Source organism: Schistocerca americana, chromosome 3 (assembly GCF_021461395.2).
Source record: "Schistocerca americana isolate TAMUIC-IGC-003095 chromosome 3, iqSchAmer2.1, whole genome shotgun sequence".
Taxonomy (NCBI): domain Eukaryota; kingdom Metazoa; phylum Arthropoda; class Insecta; order Orthoptera; family Acrididae; genus Schistocerca; species Schistocerca americana.
In genome coordinates this window covers 572,857,716-572,880,920 of record NC_060121.1, presented here as the reverse complement: position 1 = coordinate 572,880,920, position 23,205 = coordinate 572,857,716, and the positions used below count along the sequence as shown (strand labels likewise).

Here is a 23,205-nt window from a genome sequence, read left to right as displayed (position 1 = left end):
GGGACCAAAAATTAGTCACATCCATATGTAACACCGTCTCTAACTTTTATGAGTTTGCGGCTGAACCCAAGCATTAATGATTAGATCTGCTGAAGGTACCAACCTGCTCAGATGCTGTTTACTACTCTTCATCTGTTTTTCCATATAGTCCCAGATATTGCTACGGAATTCCCTTCGAGTGGTTTAGTGGGCCAATCGCAGGGGGCTTGAGTGTTTGTCCAAGCAAGATGTTATGGATGCTCTTCTGTGAACGTGGCTGTTGTCAGCTCGATATGGGGGAGTGTCCGTAGTGGACTTGTCAAGAAACTGTAGTATTAGATACGCACGAAGAATATAGAAGTACATCTCCTGGTTCATGGTCACCGTAATCTGAATCATTGGTGACAAGTCATAGTACATTAAATACGTCCAAAACATCAAAGCACCATTCACAGCCTGAACTACATATTTCACACATATCCGATTAAATGAATTTCGCCATCGGTGTACTCGATGCATTGCGTAATTTAAAAGACTTAAAACAGAGATCAGTTGGGACATATTAGACGTCCAGTATCATCTTGGCCCATTGAAGACGCAGATGGCAGGACAAGTATCACGACTGTATTGCACAGTGACAGGCAGGTATCGTCCACTAATAGGCAACAACACACCGTAAATATGGCACTAAAATTGTGCCATTTCTCTTCGAATGCGAGCCAGATATCACACATAAATTACGCCATTTCCCGTTGATTGCAATCCGAAATCAATCTAAAATTACTCCATTTATCTTCAGATGCATGCCGGTATTCAAATAAAGCAGACAAAAAATGCTTTGGAGCACTCTCTGCACGATAACTGGAACCAGTGTCAAGTGCTGAAATTATGGCCAACTCAGAGAACGGACGCTGATGTCTGTTTTCGGTTGTGATGTGATGTCATCTCTTCCGGCACTACGAGTTCTACGTTTCTCACAGCACCAACTCGAGACATCCGCCACAGAGCATGTAAGAGCGTGTAGTTGCACAAGCTGTAGCAACACTCCTGCCACCGCGCGACGCGATTCAACACCGTGATAAATCGAGACGCTTCCGGTCAAGGTCAGCCACAACACGTGCCATCGACAGCTGCTTTTGCGCGCGTACGGGATAGCAGCACTTCGAGGCGGCGGAAATAATTGTAAGACCGTTCTCAGCGCCTGACGTTATCCAGTTAGCACTCTGCTGCTTTGGTAAACTTTCCTCCACGTGTTCTTGCTTATAAGACAATGACGTTTTCCGAAAGTGTTTGGTGTTAGTCTGCCTCCGCTAATTATGTTGTTGTGTGTATTCGTTCAAGACGTCATTGCATATTGTGAGTTAACGACATTAAAGGACTTGTAGCTATCGTAAAATTTCAAGTGACCGATTACAGTACTGTGTAGACACAATTTAATACTAAAATTAGTAATATTACTTTATTGCACCACATAGTTTAGATGGCCACCTCGTTGCTTCTGGACTACGAACGATTGACAGAAACACCTATTATGTTCCTGGCTGTTGAAGAATTGTATACGATAGCGAAAAGCTACAGGACAGATGTGAAGTTATCGAAACAGAACGATCATCGAAAGGACTGATTCAATATACAGAAAAGTAAAAGATGGGTCCCTGAAGTGAAAAGCAATGTTGGTAGCGTTAAGTATGCGATGGCACTTCCAGTGTTAAAGACAAAGAGTGGATAGTTGGAATGAGTACACTGGAGAGGACTTGCCTCATGACTTGATAAAGGAAGAAATTCGAATTTATATGGAAGGTTTAGGCGATACAGTATCAGTGTCAGAATTTAAAAGAACTCTGGAAGACTAGTCATGAATTAATGCAGAAGGGATATATGACATTCCATCGGAATCACGGTAGGTGACCCAGTTAGATGACAATCAGTTAGACTTTAGGAAGGGAAGGGCAGTAGTGAGGCAATTTTGACTTTCCGCTTGCCATTCGAAGCAAGAGTGAAGAAAAATCAAGAGACGTTCATTGGGTCTGTCGACCTAGACAAAGTTTTCAACAACATAAATTGGTACAAAATGTTTGAAATTCTGGAAAAAAAAGAGTGAAATACGGGGAAATACGAGTAATACTAAGAACCAAGTGGTCAGAATAAGAGGGATGTGAGACAGGGATGCAGTCTTTCACCCCTATTGCTCAACCTACATACCGAAGAAGCAATGACGGAAATAAAGGAAGGTTCAAGTGTGGGACTGATATTCAATCCGTCAGTGACGATATTCGCTGTTGACATTACTGTCGTCAGTGAAAGTGAAGTAGAATTACAGGACCTGATGAATGAAAAGGTCTAATATTTACAGAATAAGGATATAAAGAAAACAGGAGAAAGATGAAAGTGATGAGATGTAGCAGAAATAAAATTAGCGAAAAACATAACGTCAAAACTCGTGATCACGAAACAGAGGAAAATATGGAATTCTGCTACCCTGAGAGCGAAATAATCCATGTTCGACAAAGTAAGGTGGACATAAGGAGCAGACTAGGACAGGCATCGAGGGCATTCATGGCCAAGAGTAACAGACTGGTATCAAATATAAGACTTGAAGAAATTTCGAGCAAGGTATTGTATGGTAGTGAAACGTCGATTTTGGAAAACCGAACAGAAGAGAATGAAGCGTTTGAGATGCGCTGCTCCACAAAAATGTTCAAAATTAGATTCACTAAGAAGAAAATGAATGAGAAGGTTCTTCGCAGAATGGGTGAAGAAAGGAACGTATCGTAATCACTTACAAGATGAAGGGGCAGGATGATACGACCCGTGTTAAGGCACAAGGGAATAGACTCCATGGTACTAGTGTGAGTTAGAAGAGGATGAAAACTGGAGGGGAAGACAGAGCTTGGAATACATCTAACAACTAAGTGATATTCTGAGATGAAGAGGTTGGTCCAGGAGAGGAATTTGTGGTGGGCCGCATCAAACTAGTTAGAACACTCATGACAGGGAAAAAAATTCAACAAAAAGTAAAAATATAACGGTGGCTCGTGTGATGTTTGGAAATCAAAGTCAGCAGCCAATAATGACTAACCGTGTATCACAGCTTTCTCCATTCCATCTTATTAAAAATTTTACAATATGTTAATTCATGGTAGCAACTCTGTCATCTATAACATTATCTGCTTTATCTTTTTACCGAGCGAGGCAATGTAGTGGGTACCACACTGGACTCGCAGTTTACACGACGACCATTGAGTTATTTCGTTTGCTTTTCACCCTATCTTTCATTACCATATTGTCGACAGGACGTCAAATCTTAATCATTCTTCTTCTCTTTGTCTAACCACTTTAGACGGAACGCTACAGCAAAGTCTTTTGATGCACGTTTTCTTTTTTAAGATGATTGAGTGTGTTACTGACAGGGCTAGTATGTGTAAGTTCCCTGAATAACTTACGCAGTAAATTTCGGTTACAAGGAATAATAAAAGAAAAAGAGTGCCCTTATATTTAAGTTCGTAATATTGTGAAGTTGTATATGAACAGATACTGCAGCAAGTTGATCAAAGGTGCCAACGGTGAAGATAAAGCAATTTTGCCGACTTTGAAGACTTGTGAAGAAGTTACATAGCTCTTGAATTTTGGTATAATTTTTTTAGTGTCTTTTCTTGCTTTTCATCAAACACCGAAGTAAATGACCGTCGTTATTTCACAGTATATAAATGACGAACTACGGCAAGCACATTTTTGCTGTCGTCCTGGAGGTTACATAAGCAGGAGGATGAGGTCGGTGTTGTGGACAGAGCCGAAGGAGTGGTGGATGGCTTTTGGGGGGGGGGGGGGGGAGGTGAGGGGACGGGAAGCTTACTGTGCTGGCTGGTGACCTCGAGAGCAGGCGTGCCGGCAGTTGGGTCGTGGCTGCAGCCGCGTTGGCTGCAAACTTTGTCCTCTGCTGGAAACGTCTTCAGAGGAGGAACATCTGTAAGTATTTCTCACTTTTATCTGGAGTATAACGGATTACGCGCTGGTCATTAGCAGCTGATAACGGCCAGATGAATTACCTCAAAGGCTTGTGATAGGTGTGCTCAAGCTGCCAATTGCACCAGCGGCGTACAGCGCTGTGTTGTTCCTGACACTGTTATCTTGGCAGTCTGCGGCTTTGCCCGATGGCACGTAATAACCCGAGACAATAATTCTTATTTCACTTCCACTCCACTGCGACTTATGCAGTTAATCAATGTCGTGTGAAATAATCTTACAGATGTGCCTGAGTTCATATCTGTGTTTGTAAATTTATACTGCGACGTTGAAACTTTTGTTTGGGGTAGAAAGAAGCATTTACGTTTGCACATTTCTATCTAATGATTCAATTTTCGGTTTATTTCATTTTTTATTATCGTAAATAAACTTCCTGTGGGCCGACACTGAGGATAAACTAGAACAGGACAGCATTGCTTTCAGTTACAATAAGCTGTAACTGTAGTTTTATTTATCCAAAATCTGGGTACTGGAGGATGTAGCAGTCATGTTGCATCACAGATCTAGACATCCCGCCAGTGAACGGATCTGCAATGCAGGTACATCTCTCCATGCTTCTTCACAGTCCTTATGGTGTTAAATTCTCAAAATAGTTCATTTCTTCAATCTATTAACCGATCAACACCGGTAACGTTTCCAGAAGCAAATCGTGACTGATGCCATAACGGACTCGCTCCACATGAAAGAAACACCACACAAACGGCATAAGTTAGCAGACAAATACACATAAACACACAGAGCTCTGAACATAATAACGAAACAACGACCTCCACTCTAAGGAGTACCAAATTCCAGAAATGTAGCATCTGTCACGTTGAAGGTGAAAGCTACAATGCAGCGTATGTTTGAATGACAAACAGGAATTTTAACACAAGATATAAAGTACACATCAGATGTTCGGACTGTGACAGTAATTTTCCCGTATCTGTGCAACATTTAAAGAAAGATGAAAATCATCACAATAAATAGTACAGAGCAAGCAACTGATCAATGACCACACAGCTATAAACACCAACTCACTAAAAAAACCTAGCCAAAAAGCTAGCACATACGGACACTCAACCTTTGATCGCAGGCAGCTCGATATACATGGGACTGTTGAAAAACAATGCCTCCGAGTTTCTTATATGAAAACTCTTAAAGATTATTAAATAAAACAAACGTTATTTGCATACTACGTCTTCATTTTCATGTCAACATATTTGCAGCCCTCTGACGGCAGAAGGCTCCTAATTGTAGCCTGTAACATGGCTGACTGTAACGTAACTATCTCGGTGCGTGAGAAACGCAGTACTGTAATCGAATTTGGAGTTCGAAGAATTCTTCCACATATGGAACACACTCTCCTAAAGGGCAACATCACACCATACACTAGCGGTGCGACATATGCAACAATCCGACGCATTGTGTTCGCTGTCATCGATCATCCTCCGTACAATCCCATCTTGGCCCCATATGATTATCATCCGTTTCAAAACCTTAAACACCTGCGATGAGTTCACATTCATTGTGATGAAGCAGTGCAAGGAGAGGTGAGGCTGTTGTCCGGTCAATAAAGTCAAACATTCTGCAGTGTTCCCTTCAACAAAATTGTCCCACGTTGGCAAAAACGTATTCGTCGGCGGGATGACTATGATCTGAAATAAATAATCATACATGAAGAATAACGATGTAGAGTGTTAATAACGTTTGTTTTATTTATATAGATTTAAGATTTTTGACGTAAATTCGCTCGTACATGTCAGCATTGGCAAAAGTCCATAATATGAGTGACATAGTGGAAGACGGTGTGTGCGGTTTGTTTCCTGCACTGATGACTACAATCAGTGGTCTTCAAATGATGTAAATACTGATGTAATGTTGTTCATCGCACCGTACTCAGTCCCCAGAATATATATCCTGGGGACTGAGTACAGCGTAATGAACTACATTACGTCAATGTTTACGTCACCTGAAGATCAATAACTGTAGTTACCAGGAGCAGTATTTTTTTAGGGGGTTGGTAGGCTACCTACGAGCACATCTGGCAAGGGCGAACGATTGATCATTATTTTCTCCTGGCCAGCAGGTCAGGTGTGGAGCTGTGGACGCAAGACGTTTAGTCTATACTGATAGGCATAGTCCTCTTAGTGGTACAGGTACGATTATGCAGGAAACATGAGGTAGTAAGTTACATGACATATCTGCGATAAGGCGCAGAGAAAAAAACAACCAACACGTGAAGTGGGTAAACAGTAAGGTACCAATGATCACAATATCTGCTCTAGTGCTCCTAGCACCCTGTACATATTAGGCCATTGCTGATGTCCTCGTAAACTAAGGCGAAACGCATCTGATGAAGCAAATATTGCCAATATTCAGTTGTAGGCAGAGGGTCCTGACCAAAAAACCATTAATTTAACGCTAATATCCTCGGTGTGACCGATTAACAACATTAAAGATCTTACGTAGGATTTTCAAGACTCTATGCGTTCTGATGAACTGACATGCCAAGTCCTGTTCTATCACTGCCAGAGTTACAATATGACAAAGGAGGTGACGTTGAGCTGGGAGGGGAAGTACATTCAAATAAAAGGACAGAATTATATTCACTAAGGACAGGAACGAATTTTGAATTTAAAGACAAACAGCTGCCAAAAGGCGTATAATTAAAACAAAATGTGCTTAGAGGAACGTCCAAAGCTTTTGGGATATTAAACGTTTTGGCTGGTTTCGTTGTCTAAGGGCTGGGATATGTAGTTGCCGCATTACAGGCCAAACACTGCTGAGTCTACAGTATACGATAATAAGACACACATGAATCGAATGGTCGATGAGTTCTATCACTCATCAATTGCGAATTATGAATGGAGCATATAAATTTATAAATGAAAGATTGCAATTAAATAAAATTTGTAGGTACTATCTTAACGACCTTAAATGATGAGTACGGTAGTAGAAGTACTTTTGAGAATGCGGTATATTTCTACTAAACACTTATTGGTGTCGATAATCCAGCAATTAAATAAAATATAAGTTGAATAACAGGGAAACTACAGATTCTTATTGCACGTAATTATACTTGGAAGGAGAGACAGCATTGGTCGTATATTTTTGTTTATTATCGCAAAATAGATTTTCGGTCACTTAGTGACCATCTTCAGTGCTGTAATATATAACTTAAATTAGTAAGCACTGGTGTCAATAAGCTTACCGCGATCACATAGACTGCAGTCTATGCAGTCTGGAGCTTAACCAACCTTAACATTTGGTCCCTTCAACTGAAATTGACAGGGAGGTCACAAAACTAAGTCAGCTAGGCTGATTCAATGATGATGTTACAAACTCCCAAGGATGACGGAGAAGGAATATGTACCAATTTCAGGTAGGGACCCTGGTCAGGAAACGACTGACTGAACATCTTCTTCATACAGGGTGTTTCAAACATGACCGGTATATTTGAAACGGCAATAAAAACTAAACGAGCAGCGATAGAAATACACCGTTTGTTGTAATATGCTTGGGACAACAGTACATTTTCAGGCGGACAAACTTTCGAAATTACAGTAGTTACAATTTTCAACAACAGATGGCGCTGTGGTCTGGGAAACTCTGTAGTACGATATTTTCCACATATCCACCATGCGTAGCAATAATATGGCGTAGTCTCTGAATGAAATTACCCGAAACCTTTGACAACGTGTCTGGCGGAATGGCTTCACATGCAGATGAGATGTACTACTTCAGCTGTTCAATTGTTTCTGGATTCTGGCGGTACACCTGGTCTTTCAAGTGTCCTCACAGAAAGAAGTCACAGGGGTTCATGTCTGGCGAATAGGGAGGCCAATCCACGCCGCCTCCTGTATGTTTCGGATAGCCCAAAGCAATCACACGATCATCGAAATATTCATTGAGGAAATTAAAGACGTGCGATGTGGCCGGGCACCATCTTGCATAAACCACGAGGTGTTCGCGGTGTCGTCTAAGGCAGTTTGTACCGCCACAAATTCACGAAGAATGCTCAGATAGCGTGATGCAGTAATCGTTTCGGATCTGAAAAATGGGCCAATGATTCCTTTGGAAGAAATGGCGGCCCAGACCAGTACTTTTTGAGGATGCAGGGACGATGGGACTGCAACATGGGGCTTCTCGGTTCCCCATATGCGCCAGTTCTGTTTATTGACGAAGCCATCCAGGTAAAAATAAGCTTCGTCAGTAAACCAAATGCTGCCCACATGCATATCGCCGTCATCAATCCTGTGCACTATATCGTTAGCGAATGTCTCTCGTGCAGCAATGGTAGCGGCGCTGAGGGGTTGCCGCGTTTGAATTTTGTATGGATAGAGGTGTAAACTCTGGCGCATGAGACGATACGTGGACGTTGGCGTCATTTGGACCGTAGCTGCAACACGGCGAACGGAAACCCGAGGCCGCTGTTGGATCACCTGCTGCACTAGCTGCACGTTGCCCTCTGTGATTGCCGTACGCGGTCGCCCTACCTTTCCAGCACGTTCATCCGTCACGTTCCCAGTCCGTTGAAAGTTTTCAAACAGATCCTTTATTGTATCGCTTTTCGGTCCTGTGGTTACATCAAACCTCCGTTGAAAACTTCGCCTTGTTGCAACAACACTGTGTTCTAGGCGGTGGAATTCCAACACCAGAAAAATCCTCTGTTCTAAGGAATAAACCATGTTGTCCACAGCACGCGTGCACGTTGTGAACAGCACACGCTTACAGCAGAAAGACGACGTACAGAATGGCGCACCCACAGACTGCGTTGTCTTCTGTATCTTTCACATCACTTGCAGCGCCATCTGTTGTTGAAAATTGTAACTACTGTAATTTCGAAAGTTTGTCCGCCTGAAAATGTACTGTTGTCCCAAACATATTGCAACAAACGGTGTATTTCTATCGCTGCTCGTTTAGTTTTTATTGCCGTTTCAAATATACCGGTCATTTTTGAAACACCCTGTATCTCTGTCAGTGGAATGGATGTACCGGTACTATTGTTGCTAAGGTAACTTTCAGAGGTTGTAGTATGGTCCAACATAGCGAGTAAAAGTCGTCTCCAAAATGCGTATCTTAAGAGCTACAAACACTTGTTCAGTAGAAGAGATGTGTTTCAGTCGAAGTTGAACATGTGCTCTTAGCTATTAAGGTATGTATCTTAGAACCTATGTTCACTCGACTTTTTTCCTAGTTTTGGTTCATCTTACCAACTATCAATGTTGCCTACCCTACAATCTTAGAAACAACAATATCGGTGCTCTGTAAGAGGTACCAAATCGATTGTCGCTGATAACTTCGAACTCGATCGTTTCTGGACCAGTGGCCATTACGTCCAACTGATACAATTACAGTTCTCCATCATCTCTGAAAGTATTTAACATCTTCTTGGAGTCATCCTGTACATTCTCTTCACAGTTCGCTTTTCTTTTTCCTTGCGCTGTACAGCCTACTCATTAGAGCTCTTCATTTCATAGAGGTATGTTTTCTTTCGTCCCAAGTTTCCTTTACCTTTCTTATAGGTGACGTCTATCATTCTTCTAGTAATGATTGCATTTACTGCTTTGTATGTCTCACATGGTCATTCCTGCTTTGGCATTTTTCACTTCCTGTCAATTTCATTTTTCAGACGTCTGTATTTCTTTCCGTCTGCTTCAGTTCCTGTTATTTTATACTTTCGTATTATTCTATTTCGTCTATTAAAATTAATATATTTTCTCTTGTCCAGTGATTTCTATTTCATTTCGTCCGTTTGTCTATTTGATCTTGTGTTGCCTTCACTATTTCGTCTCTCTACTCTACCCGCCCGTCTTGTCCTGTATTCCTTTCCATTGTATTGGTCAGCACTTGCTTAAAGCTTCGTTTGAAAATCTCCACAGTCAATTATTTTTCTTTTCAATTTATTATCCTCACTTATTTTTCTGCAATTTCTTCAGTTTTAATTTGCTAAAAATTATAAGTAAATTAAAATGAAAACAGGCAAATGCTTTTCGATATGATTCGAAGTTTAAAATATGTTTTCAAAATCTATGTCTTATCATTATGTATCTTATTTGAAGCCTTCATCTCCACGTCTCTTCCACGTACACTTCCGCGTTATTTTATAATCTTGAAGCCAAGGATTGAAATATGCTCCTATTTTTCTGCAGTTTCTTCAGTTTTAATTTGCTAGTCATAATAAGTAAATTATAGTGAGAATAGGCAAATGCTTTTCGATATGATTTGAAGTTTAAAATCTGTTTTCGAAATCTGCAACTTATCATGATGTACTTTATTTGAAGCTTTCAGCTCTGTGTCTCTTCCACGTACACCATCTTCTTTCATAATCCTTAAGCCAAGGATTGAACTATGCTCCGAGCTATATTCTAACAGGCTGTTTCACCGTCTATTCCTCTTCCCCAGTCCACGTTCTCCTATATTTCTTGCATCTCTCCTTTCTCCTAATGTCGAATTCCAAGCCACCCTCAAAAGTGCATTTTCGTCTTATTAAAAAATCTGAGTAATTTCATTTCAACATTCATTCTTTAGCCCAACAATGGCAGGGAGAGAGCTGTGTTCCATGCTGCATCGAATGACGTCTTTGGCGGAGGATGATGTTATTGACAGAGGGTGACATCACTGGCAGGAGATCACATGTTGGACCTGTCTAGGGCCAGATTGCGGAACCTTATATTTCTCTTAATTTCTGCCCAGCTGGTGTACTGTTATGGTTGGGGAGTGCCTTCGTATCTACCTTGACTACGACAATACATTGATGTGCAAAAATTAAAGAAAAATTTGAGAAGTAACGTAGCCCAATGGAACGTGGACTATACATAGAAAGAACTGCTGCTGTGTGATACAGAAGGTAACTGAAAGAAATATGTAGTAAGAAGAACAGAAGGGACACTTCTATTCAAAGACAGAAGCTACCTTAAATAAACTGAGCCTCTAGGAGTAATTATTAAAGAACGAATCCCAGAACTCAACAAAATTAAACCAAAAGAAAGATATAATGGCCTTTTAGCAATGCAAGAGACGGGACGCAGTTCTTAACGTGGAGTGTGATCACCACGGACGAGAATCTATGCTCTGTAATGTGCTCCCATAGTGGCCACAAGTTTAATATGGAGTTCTTGTAGTAGGGCGTTTCATCCCTGCACTAGCTCTTTTGACAAATGCTGGGTGGTGGTTGGTGCATGTGCACGTGCTGCAATGCTGTACATGTTCCCAATGCATCCCACACTGCTCAATGGGATTTTAGTCACAGGAACAGGAAGGTCAGTCCATTCGCAGCATATATCCTGTCATTCTAAGACCCTTTCAAGACGCGCAGCTCGATGAGGTAGCGCATTGCATCCGTAGTTATGAAGTCAGAGCCAGATGTTACCTGAAACGACTTATGAAGGGAATTGATATAGTGTTGCAATAACATTGACCAGTGAATGTACCATGTTTAAAAATTTGTAGGTCAGTACGCCCTTGCAACATTATGTCTCACTACACCATAACACTTGTATCCCCAAAACGATCATTATCGACAACGTTCCTGGGTGTAAGTGTTGCCACATCTCACCATACGATGGTCGATGTAATTGTGGCACTGTAACTCTCCCTTTTCTTATCTTTTTAGGAGTGCATTCGGCCCTGACATGATCTTAGTGGATCACAATGTGCGACAGCTTCCAACTGTGCAAGTGGAGAAAGTCTTGAAGCTTCAGAACATTCGGTGAATGGTCTGATCTGCTTAAAAACCCATTAAGCACGAATGCGATCTCATAATGCAGCACACCCACATTCAGCAAAGACCATCCAGCGGCTGTCAACCGTGCAGGTGGAGGAATGGAGCGCCATGTGACAAGAACTCCTTACAAACCGGTGACCAGCACGGCAGCACGTTTCAGAGCGAGCACTGCCGTCAGTGGTGATCAGACATCCAAGTCCCACCATTTGTAATGTGCAGGGAACCCTCATTAACCGCGTTGACTTCAGTGAATAGCTGGCGCAGGGTACGGTGGACGACGCGCAGTGAGCGGTTTTCGTCCAAAAAGGTGGGAGAGGTCGTTCATTTGTTAAGAAGGGGAGGCCGACAAGAGTTTGCCTCCTTTCGGATGATCGGTGATGACGAAATCGGCGCGTGCGCCCTGCAATCTTTCTCAAACGATTTCACAGAAAATATTTGGTAAAAAATTTTCTTTTTTCTTTAATTGTAGCTTTATGTCAGGTTCATTATGATGTGCCCATCATTTCGTTTATGCTCGTAGTTACTGGGATATTTACGTGTCAGTAAGGCATTTCACAAAATTCGAAAATGTTTGCAATGCGAAACAGGGGTCGCTATGATTTTGTGTCTGGGGAATATTACATAATATGTTGCTGCGTATGAAATTTAGCTAAGATATTGAATTTTATTTAGACTTGGTTGAAGGTCTCTATCTGTCACCGATGTCGAGGAAATTGATCTGACGTAGCCCACTCATTTGCGATCGCACCGCGCCAGCGACAAAGCCAGGGTGAAACACGCACAACATTCCTCATGTTTCATAAACGTAGAAGAGGAGAGTATTTTGCTATATGTTTATCACGCAAAACTTCATTAGGTACTGTGTTACTCCAGAAACTAGAGACTTTTCCCATGAAAGAATGTAAGCTTTAAAGGTCATCGACAGCTGGTGAAACGAGAAATGCTATGGCTTTGGGAATAACATAAGTAAAGTCATTACACTTTTATTTCGTACCGTGGGTGTCATTTTCCATAAAATTCTGACCTTACTTTTCCTTAATAAACTTAATAAACCACAGTTTCCGATTTATCTCTCAATTGCGTCTGCACAGCATGCTAGTGAGGTGAGACTGTGTAAAGTCCGCTGAGATTTGGCAAAAGAAGCAAATTCTAACATGGCAACAAGAGACATGTGTAGGTTTTACTCCTGACTCTTCTCTGAAGAAATAAAAAGTGTAAGATAGATTGGTCACCTTACATGTTTTTAATAAAGACGTGTACGTACCAAAAATATACTGAATGTAAACTACCATGATATATGCAAGAATTATGTTAATTTCTTTTGGGAATGTAGCTTTTTAGAGAATGTGATTTGATTGCAAAATCTCAAGGTGCTTACTCTGATGAAAGTAATTTGAATGACATAATCTAAAGAATGCAATCGACTAAACATTTTTCACAAAAAAAAGGACTCCAGTATTGTGGCCACAGATTAGCAGTTCTGTGTGGGATGAATCCGGTGACCGTAGATCAGAAAATAAATCACGAAGGATATATATTGAATATTGGAATTTCTTAGTTGCTAGAAGAGAATGGTGCTCTCCTTGGAAATTTACTCCATTGTTCATTCTTTGTAGTACGGTTGGAAGAAACAAGAGAGAGAAGAAATGACTTTCCGACGGCCTAGATCTTATTTCTACAACGAATCTGCCACGTGCACTCAAAACAGCGAATACACCGCTACAGGCCGAGATATTAGTTTTGAAAACAAGCCCCTGGCTGTACCAAGTAAATTCTCCGCTATGGATGTCCTTCTGAAGTGTTAGTACAGCAAGGAACGCAAGAGCGTGTCTGTGAACGTTCGAAAGGGAAAGGAAAGTTTTACGAAAATTAAAGCACTGAAGGAAACTCGGGAGTCATAATAACTTAGTGGGCAAGAGCAGTCAGGAAGAAAAGTATCGTGCCGACTTCGAGTCCTGTCAGCATTAATTTTCCACAAAATTTCGAAACAAGGCACACTCAACTGCCAACATCGATTCTAAAACGTGACCTTGTTTACCCTGGCCAGCTCAATGGCTGCTAACAGGTTGCAACGCTCCCTCGTCAAGTAATTTTCCAGCAATCATCATCATCCAAGAAACCGACACTCTTCCTACATACATCGGGTAAACTTCCATGAACCGTGTTAAGACTAAGCGGCCATTATTCACTGTTACCGACATGTTCGTCTCGGGACAAACAGCAACCATACTCATACTGAAAATAATTCTCAATTGTTTTTCAGTCTCAGTTGCACATTTATCGTTTGATGACATGCTTCAATTACTCTGGATCATCTTCAGATCAATAGTTGCCCCAGCAGGTCGTCTTGTCTTTCCGGAACGTTATTCCAGAGCAGTCTCAAAATACAAGGCGGGCTGACGACTTTACTACTTAGATATGAAGATGGTCTACAGTGACCGAAACGTGTCATAAAATTAAAAATGTGCTACTGAGATTGAACAATAAATGAAAATTATTTCAGTGGCTGTTGTTATAAGCTTTATTGATCAAGTGACTGATATAGCGATCTTGGGTTCATTTAATTTGCAGGAGCATAAGCCCTTCACGGCCCACAAGTGTGGTTTATACAAGCAGGGCCTGACGCCTGTAGTAGACATGTGGGGCACCTGGCTGTCCTATGACCCCTTCTTGCTTCAACGCCTTCAAGTTGTCACTGATCCTCTGCCCCGCCGATAATTAACAGTCTTCCGTGCCTTGATAGGATGGCCCTGTCAGCATGCTATCCTACTTCATTTCATTCATCTAAGAAGACACATGATTGTGCATCCTTAGTACTACTACAGTTTCTACAGTAAGCTACAAAGTTCCCCAGTGGTCAATACTTCCGAAAAGAGAGCTGATGAAGGAGGGTAGCTCTTGAAAGGAAACTTTAAAGTGCTGTTGCTGATCTACTCTGTTAGAGTACATGGTTTATGCAAAAAGTAAAAGAGCTACTGTCTCGAAAGTCGATTTAAGTTTATTGTCCATTCTTAATGATCTTGTGCAATACGTATTTCTCACTGGGCACTAGACGGTTACTCAATTCTCGAAGATATTGCAGGTGACGTCTTATTAATGTCGACAGATGACTCACGCGGCGTCGCTCGAATTCCTTATCTTTAGATTTCTACACTAGTTGTGTTCTATAAAGACACTTCCAGCTTTTTTGGGACTTAAAACGATTGGAAATTCTCTAACACATTAATACGGAAATAAAACAACACGTCGCTTTCGACTTCTTCATTTGTGTAGTGACTGGACAACTATCAAGGCCACGGTATCATTGGAAGCTATCGTAGATATCCCTCGCTATCGTTTTCTGTTAGGAGAGCCACTGGCATCGTTTGCCACACTACGACAGCGCGTATATCACCAACTTGCAATTTGCTGATTCTTCTGTGTTGTTTACTGTCACCCTCCTCCCTCGCCCTTCCTTCCCACCCGTTTACAAAACTTCGTTGCACACATTTGCAAGAATTACAGCCATTTAACTAAGTCTGACAACGATTCAGTGAATTTAAGAAAGGTTTTCTCCGTCTGTTTCAGATATTTGAGAGGCGACACATCCGTCATTGATTGTGGTCCGCACTCCCTACAGATACACGTTGTCGGCGCCGAACATTCGGCTATCAGCTGTTATCGTTTTCGACGGCCCCTGGCTTGTCTCTGTATTTTTCTTTAGTAGAATTTGTAGTTTATTGCTATTAGTTTGATTCGTCTAAACCTTCTTTATATTTTCTGTAAAAATCTGCTTTCAAATATAAATTTCTTAAATCGTCGCTTCGACGAAATATCAGACTCCTCGAAACCTGGACATCCGACCGACGCCACAACAAAGATGCTGTATGTGCTGCCACCTTGTGCAGTCATTCGTTATCAACACAAAATTCAGAAAAGTTTTATTATATCGTAAAACATGGAGCATGGCCATTACTAGAAATTTCACATGTGAGAAATCAGAAACGTATATTTCACTCTAATCCTACAGGAGAAGGCATTCTCAGCGGAGTAGCTTTGTAATTACGAAACGTTTCATAACTTCCGCCAGTAATGGTGATAACAGCAGCTTCATCAGATAACGCCTAGTACAGTGTTCGAATATATCGCTGCTGTATATAAAGTGTCGGAATATCACAAAACTTATCTCAGTGGAATCCTTGTGATTTTCAGGACGCTGGGGAACTCTCGGCAGCAGTGAAACAGGATAACAACGCCCCAACTATGCATTTCCCAATCGCCGCTACGCTAGCAATCGTCGGGTCCGTAACGCTCTGCAAGGTAATTATTGCTGGCAGTATATTCAGCGCAGACTCTCAGACCTGTTGCTGTTCCTTTGCAATAATGTTTATCCAAGGGTTATGTAACAGTGACCTTACACAGTATTCTAGCTTTTCTTTCACTGCAGTTCACACATCATCCGTAAGAGCCTCTTAAGAAATTCCTTGATTCTGCAGGGTGTATAGACAATTCCTCACGTATTAAAACTACGTCGTGGAAATGGACAAATATACATCTACATTTATCCTCCGCAAGCAACGCTACAGTGTATGGTGGAGGGTACTTTGTGTACAAACGTCATTTCCCCATTATCTTGTTCCAGTGAGGCTCCTGTGAGGGCCCCAATCCCTCTAATTTTATCCTCACGTTCTTTTCGCAAGATATGCGCAGGAGCACGCAGTATGTTGGCTGGCTCTTCTACAAACGTACTCTTTCAGCAATTTTACAGTAGAGTATACTGTGATGCAGAATGCCTGTGTTGCACCGTCTGCCACTGCAGGTGATTGGCCATCACCGTGACGTTTTGCGCTCTTATTAAATCAACCTGAAACAAAACGTGCTGTTCATCTGTCGTCTTCTCTATTTACTCTATTACTCATGTCTAGTACCGTCCGCCCCGACAGCTGAATGGTCAGCGTGACGGACTTCCGTCGTAAGGACTGCCGTCCTAAGGGGCCCAGGTTAGATTCCCGGCTGGGTAGGGGATTTTCTGTGCTCAGAGACTGGGTGTTGTGTCGTCTTCATCGTCATTTCATCCCCATCCTGCGCGCAGATCGTCCAATGTGGTGTCGAATGTAATAAGACCTGCACCAAGGCGGCGAGACCTGCCCCGTAAGGGGCCTCCCGGCCAATGACGCCAAACGCTCATTTCCATTTCCAGGTCTAGCACGGATCCCAAACTGACTGATCGAATGAATGTCATGTTAGCTACTTCCTTTTTTGATGGGGTACACTTTCTGAGAACTTTCCCAATGAATCTCCAGCATCTGCCCTAACCGCGATTAATTTTATATGGTCATTGCCCTTCAGATCTCTCCGTACGCAAATTGAGAGACATTTTATGGAAGGAACAGCTTCCTGTGATTGTATCTACACTCCTGGAAATTGAAATAAGAACACCATGAATTCATTGTCCCAGGAAGGGGAAACTTTATTGACACATTCCTGGGGTCAGATACATCACATGATCACACTGACAGAACCACAGGCACATAGACACAGACAATAGAGCATGCACAATGTCGGCACTAGTACAGTGTATATCCACCTTTCGCAGCAATGCGGGCTGCTATTCTCCCATGGAGACGATCGTAGAGATGCTGGATGTAGTCCTGTGGAACGGCTTGCCATGCCATTTCCACCTGGCGCCTCAGTTGGACCAGCGTTCGTGCTGGACGTGCAGACCGCGTGAGACGACGCTTCATCCAGTCCCAAACATGCTCAATGGGGGACAGATCCGGAGATCTTGCTGGCCAGGGTAGTTGACTTACACCTTCTAGAGCACGTTGCGTGGCACGGGATACATGCGGACGTGCATTGTCCTGTTGGAACAGCAAGTTCCCTTGCCGGTCTAGGAATGGTAGAACGATGGGTTCGATGACGGTTTGGATGTACCGTGCACTATTCAGTGTCCCCTCGACGATCACCGGTGGTGTACAGCCAGTGTAGGAGATCGCTCCCCACACCATGATGCCGGGTGTTGGCCCTGTGTGCCTCGGTCGTATGCAGTCCTGATTGTGGCGCTCACCTGCACGGCGCCAAACACGCATACGACCATCATTGGCACCAAGGCAGAAGCGACTCTCATCGCTGAAGACGACACGTCTCCATTCGTCCCTCCATTCACGCCTGTCGCGACACCACTGGAGGCGGGCTGCACGATGTTGGGGCGTGAGCGGAAGACGGCCTAACGGTGTGCGGGACCGTAGCCCAGCTTCATGGAGACGGTTGCGAATGGTCCTCGCCGATACCCCAGGAGCAACAGTGTCCCTAATTGGCTGGGAAGTGGCGGTGCGGTCCCCTACGGCACTGCGTAGGATCCTACGGTCTTGGCGTGCATCCGTGCGTCGCTGCGGTCCGGTCCCAGGTCGACGGGCACGTGCACCTTCCGCCGACCACTGGCGACAACATCGATGTACTGTGGAGACCTCACGCCCCACGTGTTGAGCAATTCGGCGGTACGTCCACCCGGCCTCCCGCATGCCCACTATACGCCCTCGCTCAAAGTCCGTCAACTGCACATACGGTTCACGTCCACGCCGTCGCGGCATGCTATCAGTGTTAAAGACTGCGATGGAGCTCCGTATGCCACGGCAAACTGGCTGACACTGACGGCGGCGGTGCACAAATGCTGCGCAGCTAGCGCCATTCGACGGCCAACACCGCGGTTCCTGGTGTGTCCGCTGTGCCGTGCGTGTGATCATTGCTTGTACATCCCTCTCGCAGTGTCCGGAGCAAGTATGGTGGGTCTGACACACCGGTGTCAATGTGTCCTTTTTTCCATTTCCAGGAGTGTATCTTGTAGTCATACAATAAAGGGTCCTTCTGTCCATGTGTTCGCATTGCTTTACATGTGTATATATTGAGGGTTAGTTGCAAATACAAAGACAGAACTACTATATGAATACATAAATGAAGAACAATTACTTCTAGCAAATATCTAGGTACGTCTGCGGTAATCTCTCTCATATACTGAACAATCCAAAAATAGTATAGAGCAATCAGTGTGCTTTAATATAGCATACGCTCTGGTGTCGAATGAAAGATTTATTCTGAGTACCAACAAGTTCAAGTACGGCATTAGAAAATGATCGGATTACTCATTTGGTAAGAGCATCTTCCGTCTCAGGCAAGCCGCACATAACGCATCTTCACGTTTACTATTACAACTTTGTCAGAAGCGCAAAAATGTCAGCCACAGATCGTTCCCTACAGTCTTTTTACTTCTCTTTGAAGTATTAATAAGTGACGTTCAGCTGAAAGTATCCTCCCAGCACAACATTTACAGGCAAGTGGATTTGAAACTATTGTCACTGGATTGTTTCTTTTATATCATTCAATTTATGTTTGAAAGAGATTCTGTTTTCCTCGTCTTTACTAAACGTCATTGTTCATTAGTACTATCACTAATTTATCTTCTATACTCTACTCTACTACACAGCTAACAGGTTGCAAATAACTGTTTGGTACACTGACCTATGTTTCCACTCCTCTAAGGATGTCTTCTTCAGAATGTATTTTTAAGAGACCCTGCAAAATAATACACAGAAAAATACTTTTGACAAAATTATTAACCTAGATGACAATTGTCATGGCATACAAAGGTTACTTATGTGAAGTTACACTGCGAGAAAGCAATGGTCCAACTTTCGAGCAGATATGCTCGAGTCAAAAATTAAAATTAAACACTTTGAAGCCTTTGGCATGTATCCCTTGCTGGGAACAACGTCAGACTGATCAGTCTAGTGGCTTACATTGCTGTTACGAAAGCAATACAAGCTGTGCCCCCTATTGGGTGGAATATGCCCACCTGAGTCATTATAACAGATATAATTGACCTAAGCAACAATTGACAGAAAAACCAAGTGCAAAGGAAAAGAACTTAATATACTTTTGAAATTACAAAAAAAGTAGGGCAAATAAAGTGCAACACAGCCATCTATGGGGCTATACAGGAATTATCGTTATGTAAAGCACAGGATATTACAGAATATTCATACAAATAGCTGCACAATCCGAAAAATATGTGGGTGAAGGCAGCTTTAGTAGTACTCATCTATGAGATTCGAAGACTAAGATGCTTCGGAACTAGAGGCAGGAAAACAAGTAGAAAATAAAAGAACCGAAATTCCGCGAGTAGTGCATTAAAGTTATTAAGAAAAAAATTTACATAATTCTAACAGTTCATTGAGATTGAGACCATCGTTCTTAGTAATATGATAGATAACCTCCAACTCTTCGAATCTGTCGAGCCTATGATCCATTTCTTCCCTACGTCAAACTCAGCTTTCTTCAACGCTTTTCGATTTGTGGCCGGAAATTAATAGATGATCAGCAAAATTGTAATTCTATACATTAGCGCCTCTTTTTCCCAATAAATGTTCCTTGTATCTGATCCTGAAAGATCTTCCAGTTTGTCCAATATAATAAATGAGACTGAATGATCTTCCAGTTTGTCCTATATAATAAATGACACATGTATCGCAAGTGATGTTATAAACCCCAGAACCATTAGAAGATAGTGATTCACCATTAACAGGAATATTATCTATCATTCTCAAAACAGTTATAGTACTTTTAGTTGCAGTGTTTGTAAGTAATACCCCAGTTACATATTAGACACCCTTTTCTAAATATACTTCAGGGATATTGATCAGAACTATATGAACATTCCTACCAGTTTCAAGATTAATTTTATTACAATACCATAACTAGAGCTATTTTATTGTGTAGTTTAAACTATTGAAGCAACGCTCACAATGAATATCATGGATAACAATCAAACTGAAGATATGAATAGTCAGATTATATTGATGTTGTAGTAGATGTTTACATAAAATGAGAAAGAAAACTGGAAATTCACGTATGTCACACTCTATATGTAGAAATCGAACAATTTTTTATATGAACACAAATTTTAATCAAACAGAACCCCCAGATATGTTATATTCCTGCACAGATGCAGCATTAGAAGCTAAGAGTGATGCAACATCAAAATAATAAGTCTAAGGAATATTTACAATACTACTGCTTGGATTATTATTTACACAGTGCCCATACATCAAAACGGCCTAAAGTGATAACAACTGTTACTGAAAAAATATTGGTGAACTGCATTTAAAGATGTTAGTAAACGTAATACGTCATGTGCATTGTAATGAGATAAAAGAATGTAAACAATGAACTGTTAAACGAAACAGGAGTGTATCAAAGCCTACTTCTGATAGGAAAATCACTACCATATTATCTGTTTAATAACTTTCCTATTGCATTAACTTAATATAATGAAATAAATTTGATGAATTTAAATAATTAAACATAATTTATACAAATAAGGCAGAAAAATTTTATACTAAAGACACAAAACTTTATTCTCAGTGTCTGAACCTCCTAAGAAGAATTTGAATGTTCCACGAAATTTTAGGTAGACTACTCTTAGCGTTACTAGTAATCTAATTGCTGTTCCAGTTAACACAACTGTAAAATAAATTATTTATAATCAATTATACTTATATAATGAAACCAATGTACTTTGGTATCAAATTCACATAAGAGAATAATTTTCCATTCATTTAAATTTTAATTATGTGATTGTTCCTTAACAAACAAAGAAAGGGCATCAACATTGTGGTGCAACATAAATTTCAGAGTTAAACAGAGATGATAGACCTGGCAGGTGGAATGAATGTCCTAAGTACGACTATGTGGTAGGAGATTTTGTTTTCAGTTATGACTGAAGAAGAAGATATAAGAGACTCATTATTGAAATAAGAAAGTTTGAAAGAGGTTTGGAAACAAACTATGTAGAGAAGACAAAAGCATGTTTGTCTGCTAGTGAGTAATGCATGTTTGTTTGTTTCGCAGATTTACCAGAAATTTGGAGCTGTTATTAAATAGCAACACTGCTAAATATTTTCGAGATCCTTGATCTAACACCCCATTACCATTCTGTTTAATGATATTTAATATGTAACTGTATCTAAAATGGAAAACCAAAGAGCCGTATGCCACAATGGCCAGGCCAGTGAGAGCAGAGGAGGCGAGCCCACAGAGAATGCTGTGGACACACGACTGGGCGTTGTGGGAAGTGTTGAATTCGTCAAGGTAAATGTGAGTGCAGCGAAACAAGACAAAACATGCTTCAGGTCAATGGTCCAGACTGTTGCTGATGCTGTCACTGCAGCAGTGTTGCGAAAAATGTAGCGAAGACACTGTAGGTCTATGTGATCCTTGTCTGTGCCCTGACCAAATCATTGAAGGGAACTGTGGATATGGCATAATTGCTCAAACGTAACTTAACAGAATAATCTGACGAGCTTGATCACTATCAGATCGGAATTCCAGAGCACGGCAAAGAGAACTTCGAAAGTACGGTGATAAATCTTGCCTGAGAGAAGCTAGGGGTGCAGTGACAGAAAATGACGATGAAAGTCAAAAAGTGGTGTAAATGAGGCCGTGCTCTACGAAACCTAGAACTATAATAGTGAAATTTGTATCATATATGGAATGACGTTAAGAGAGGAGAAGAAACTTTTTGAGTTAGCTCTGCCAATAGCTGGGAGTCTCAAGATGTGAATTAGACAACTTGTGTACCCGTAATGGCACGATAATGGCGAAGAAAGCTGCTAAAAAACACAATTTTCGTAGCAAATGAACTGAAAACCTAACAAGTAGAACCTAAAAACACGTCTTTTCATGCGGTGGTTATTTATATGTTTGTATGATACTGTTTCCGTACAACATAAATGTGATTTACCCGTTTGATACTGAACTACTTTACTTTATAACTATTTCTTTTTTATGTGTCTTTTCCCCTGTACTGACTTAACTTTACCATGTTTTATTTAGCGCCTTGTTACCAAATAATTGGTGTTACTTATCATTAGAGCTATTGACATTAAATCATACACTGTCATTTTTTATCTTGCATTTGCTACAGTTGTGTGAGAAATGTTTTTGGTCTACTCAGTAAATTTGACTTCCCACTACCTCTTCTTTTCGTGTGACAGCTGTATAACCCAGCTGGCCTCGATCGCAGAACTATCCTTCCTATTTTCTCCCAGTTTCCATACGCCTTCTGCACATACTTCATGCTTTGACTCCGATGTGCTGCCTGGGATTTTGGACATGTCTGAAACAACAGACACCATGTATTTATATACCTAATTCTCCTTGATCAGCTATGATCCTGACACCGTAAGTACGAATCTACAATCACATTCGACCTCCTGCAGGAATTTCAAAGTAGCGAGCAAGGTGGACATAGATGGGCACTATGGATAGGTGGTGCGAGGTGGGAATGTGGGTCAGCCGAGGACAATACCGAAGTAGTCTGCGTAATAGCAATAGACACTGTGTCCAGGTGGCTCACTGGTTAGCGCTATTGCCTAGTAAACAAGAGACCCCAGGTTCGAATCCCGGTCTAGGGCACAGTTTCACTTGTCACACTTACTCCGCGTAAAGTTCCGATGCAGATG

General features: G+C 41.6%; 1 protein-coding gene across 4 annotated transcripts in view; it reads left to right on the top strand.

The window, feature by feature from the left end:
• Positions 1-3,843: 3,843 nt before the first annotated feature.
• LOC124605668 (carboxylesterase 5A-like) overlaps positions 3,844-23,205 on the top strand; it is a 107,878-nt gene continuing 88,516 nt past the window's right edge. For 3 of the 4 annotated variants that reach the window (XR_006978670.1, XM_047137512.1, XM_047137510.1), the window contains exons 1-2: positions 3,844-3,945; positions 15,902-16,009. Coding sequence is in view for 3 of the 4 variants with exons in the window: in XM_047137512.1 (XP_046993468.1) it covers positions 15,953-16,009 (57 nt within the window). In the remaining variant the exon portion in view is untranslated. Of the gene's footprint in view, positions 3,946-15,380; positions 15,400-15,901; positions 16,010-23,205 lie in introns of those variants that run through there. The other variant, XM_047137511.1, reaches the window with a different exon arrangement.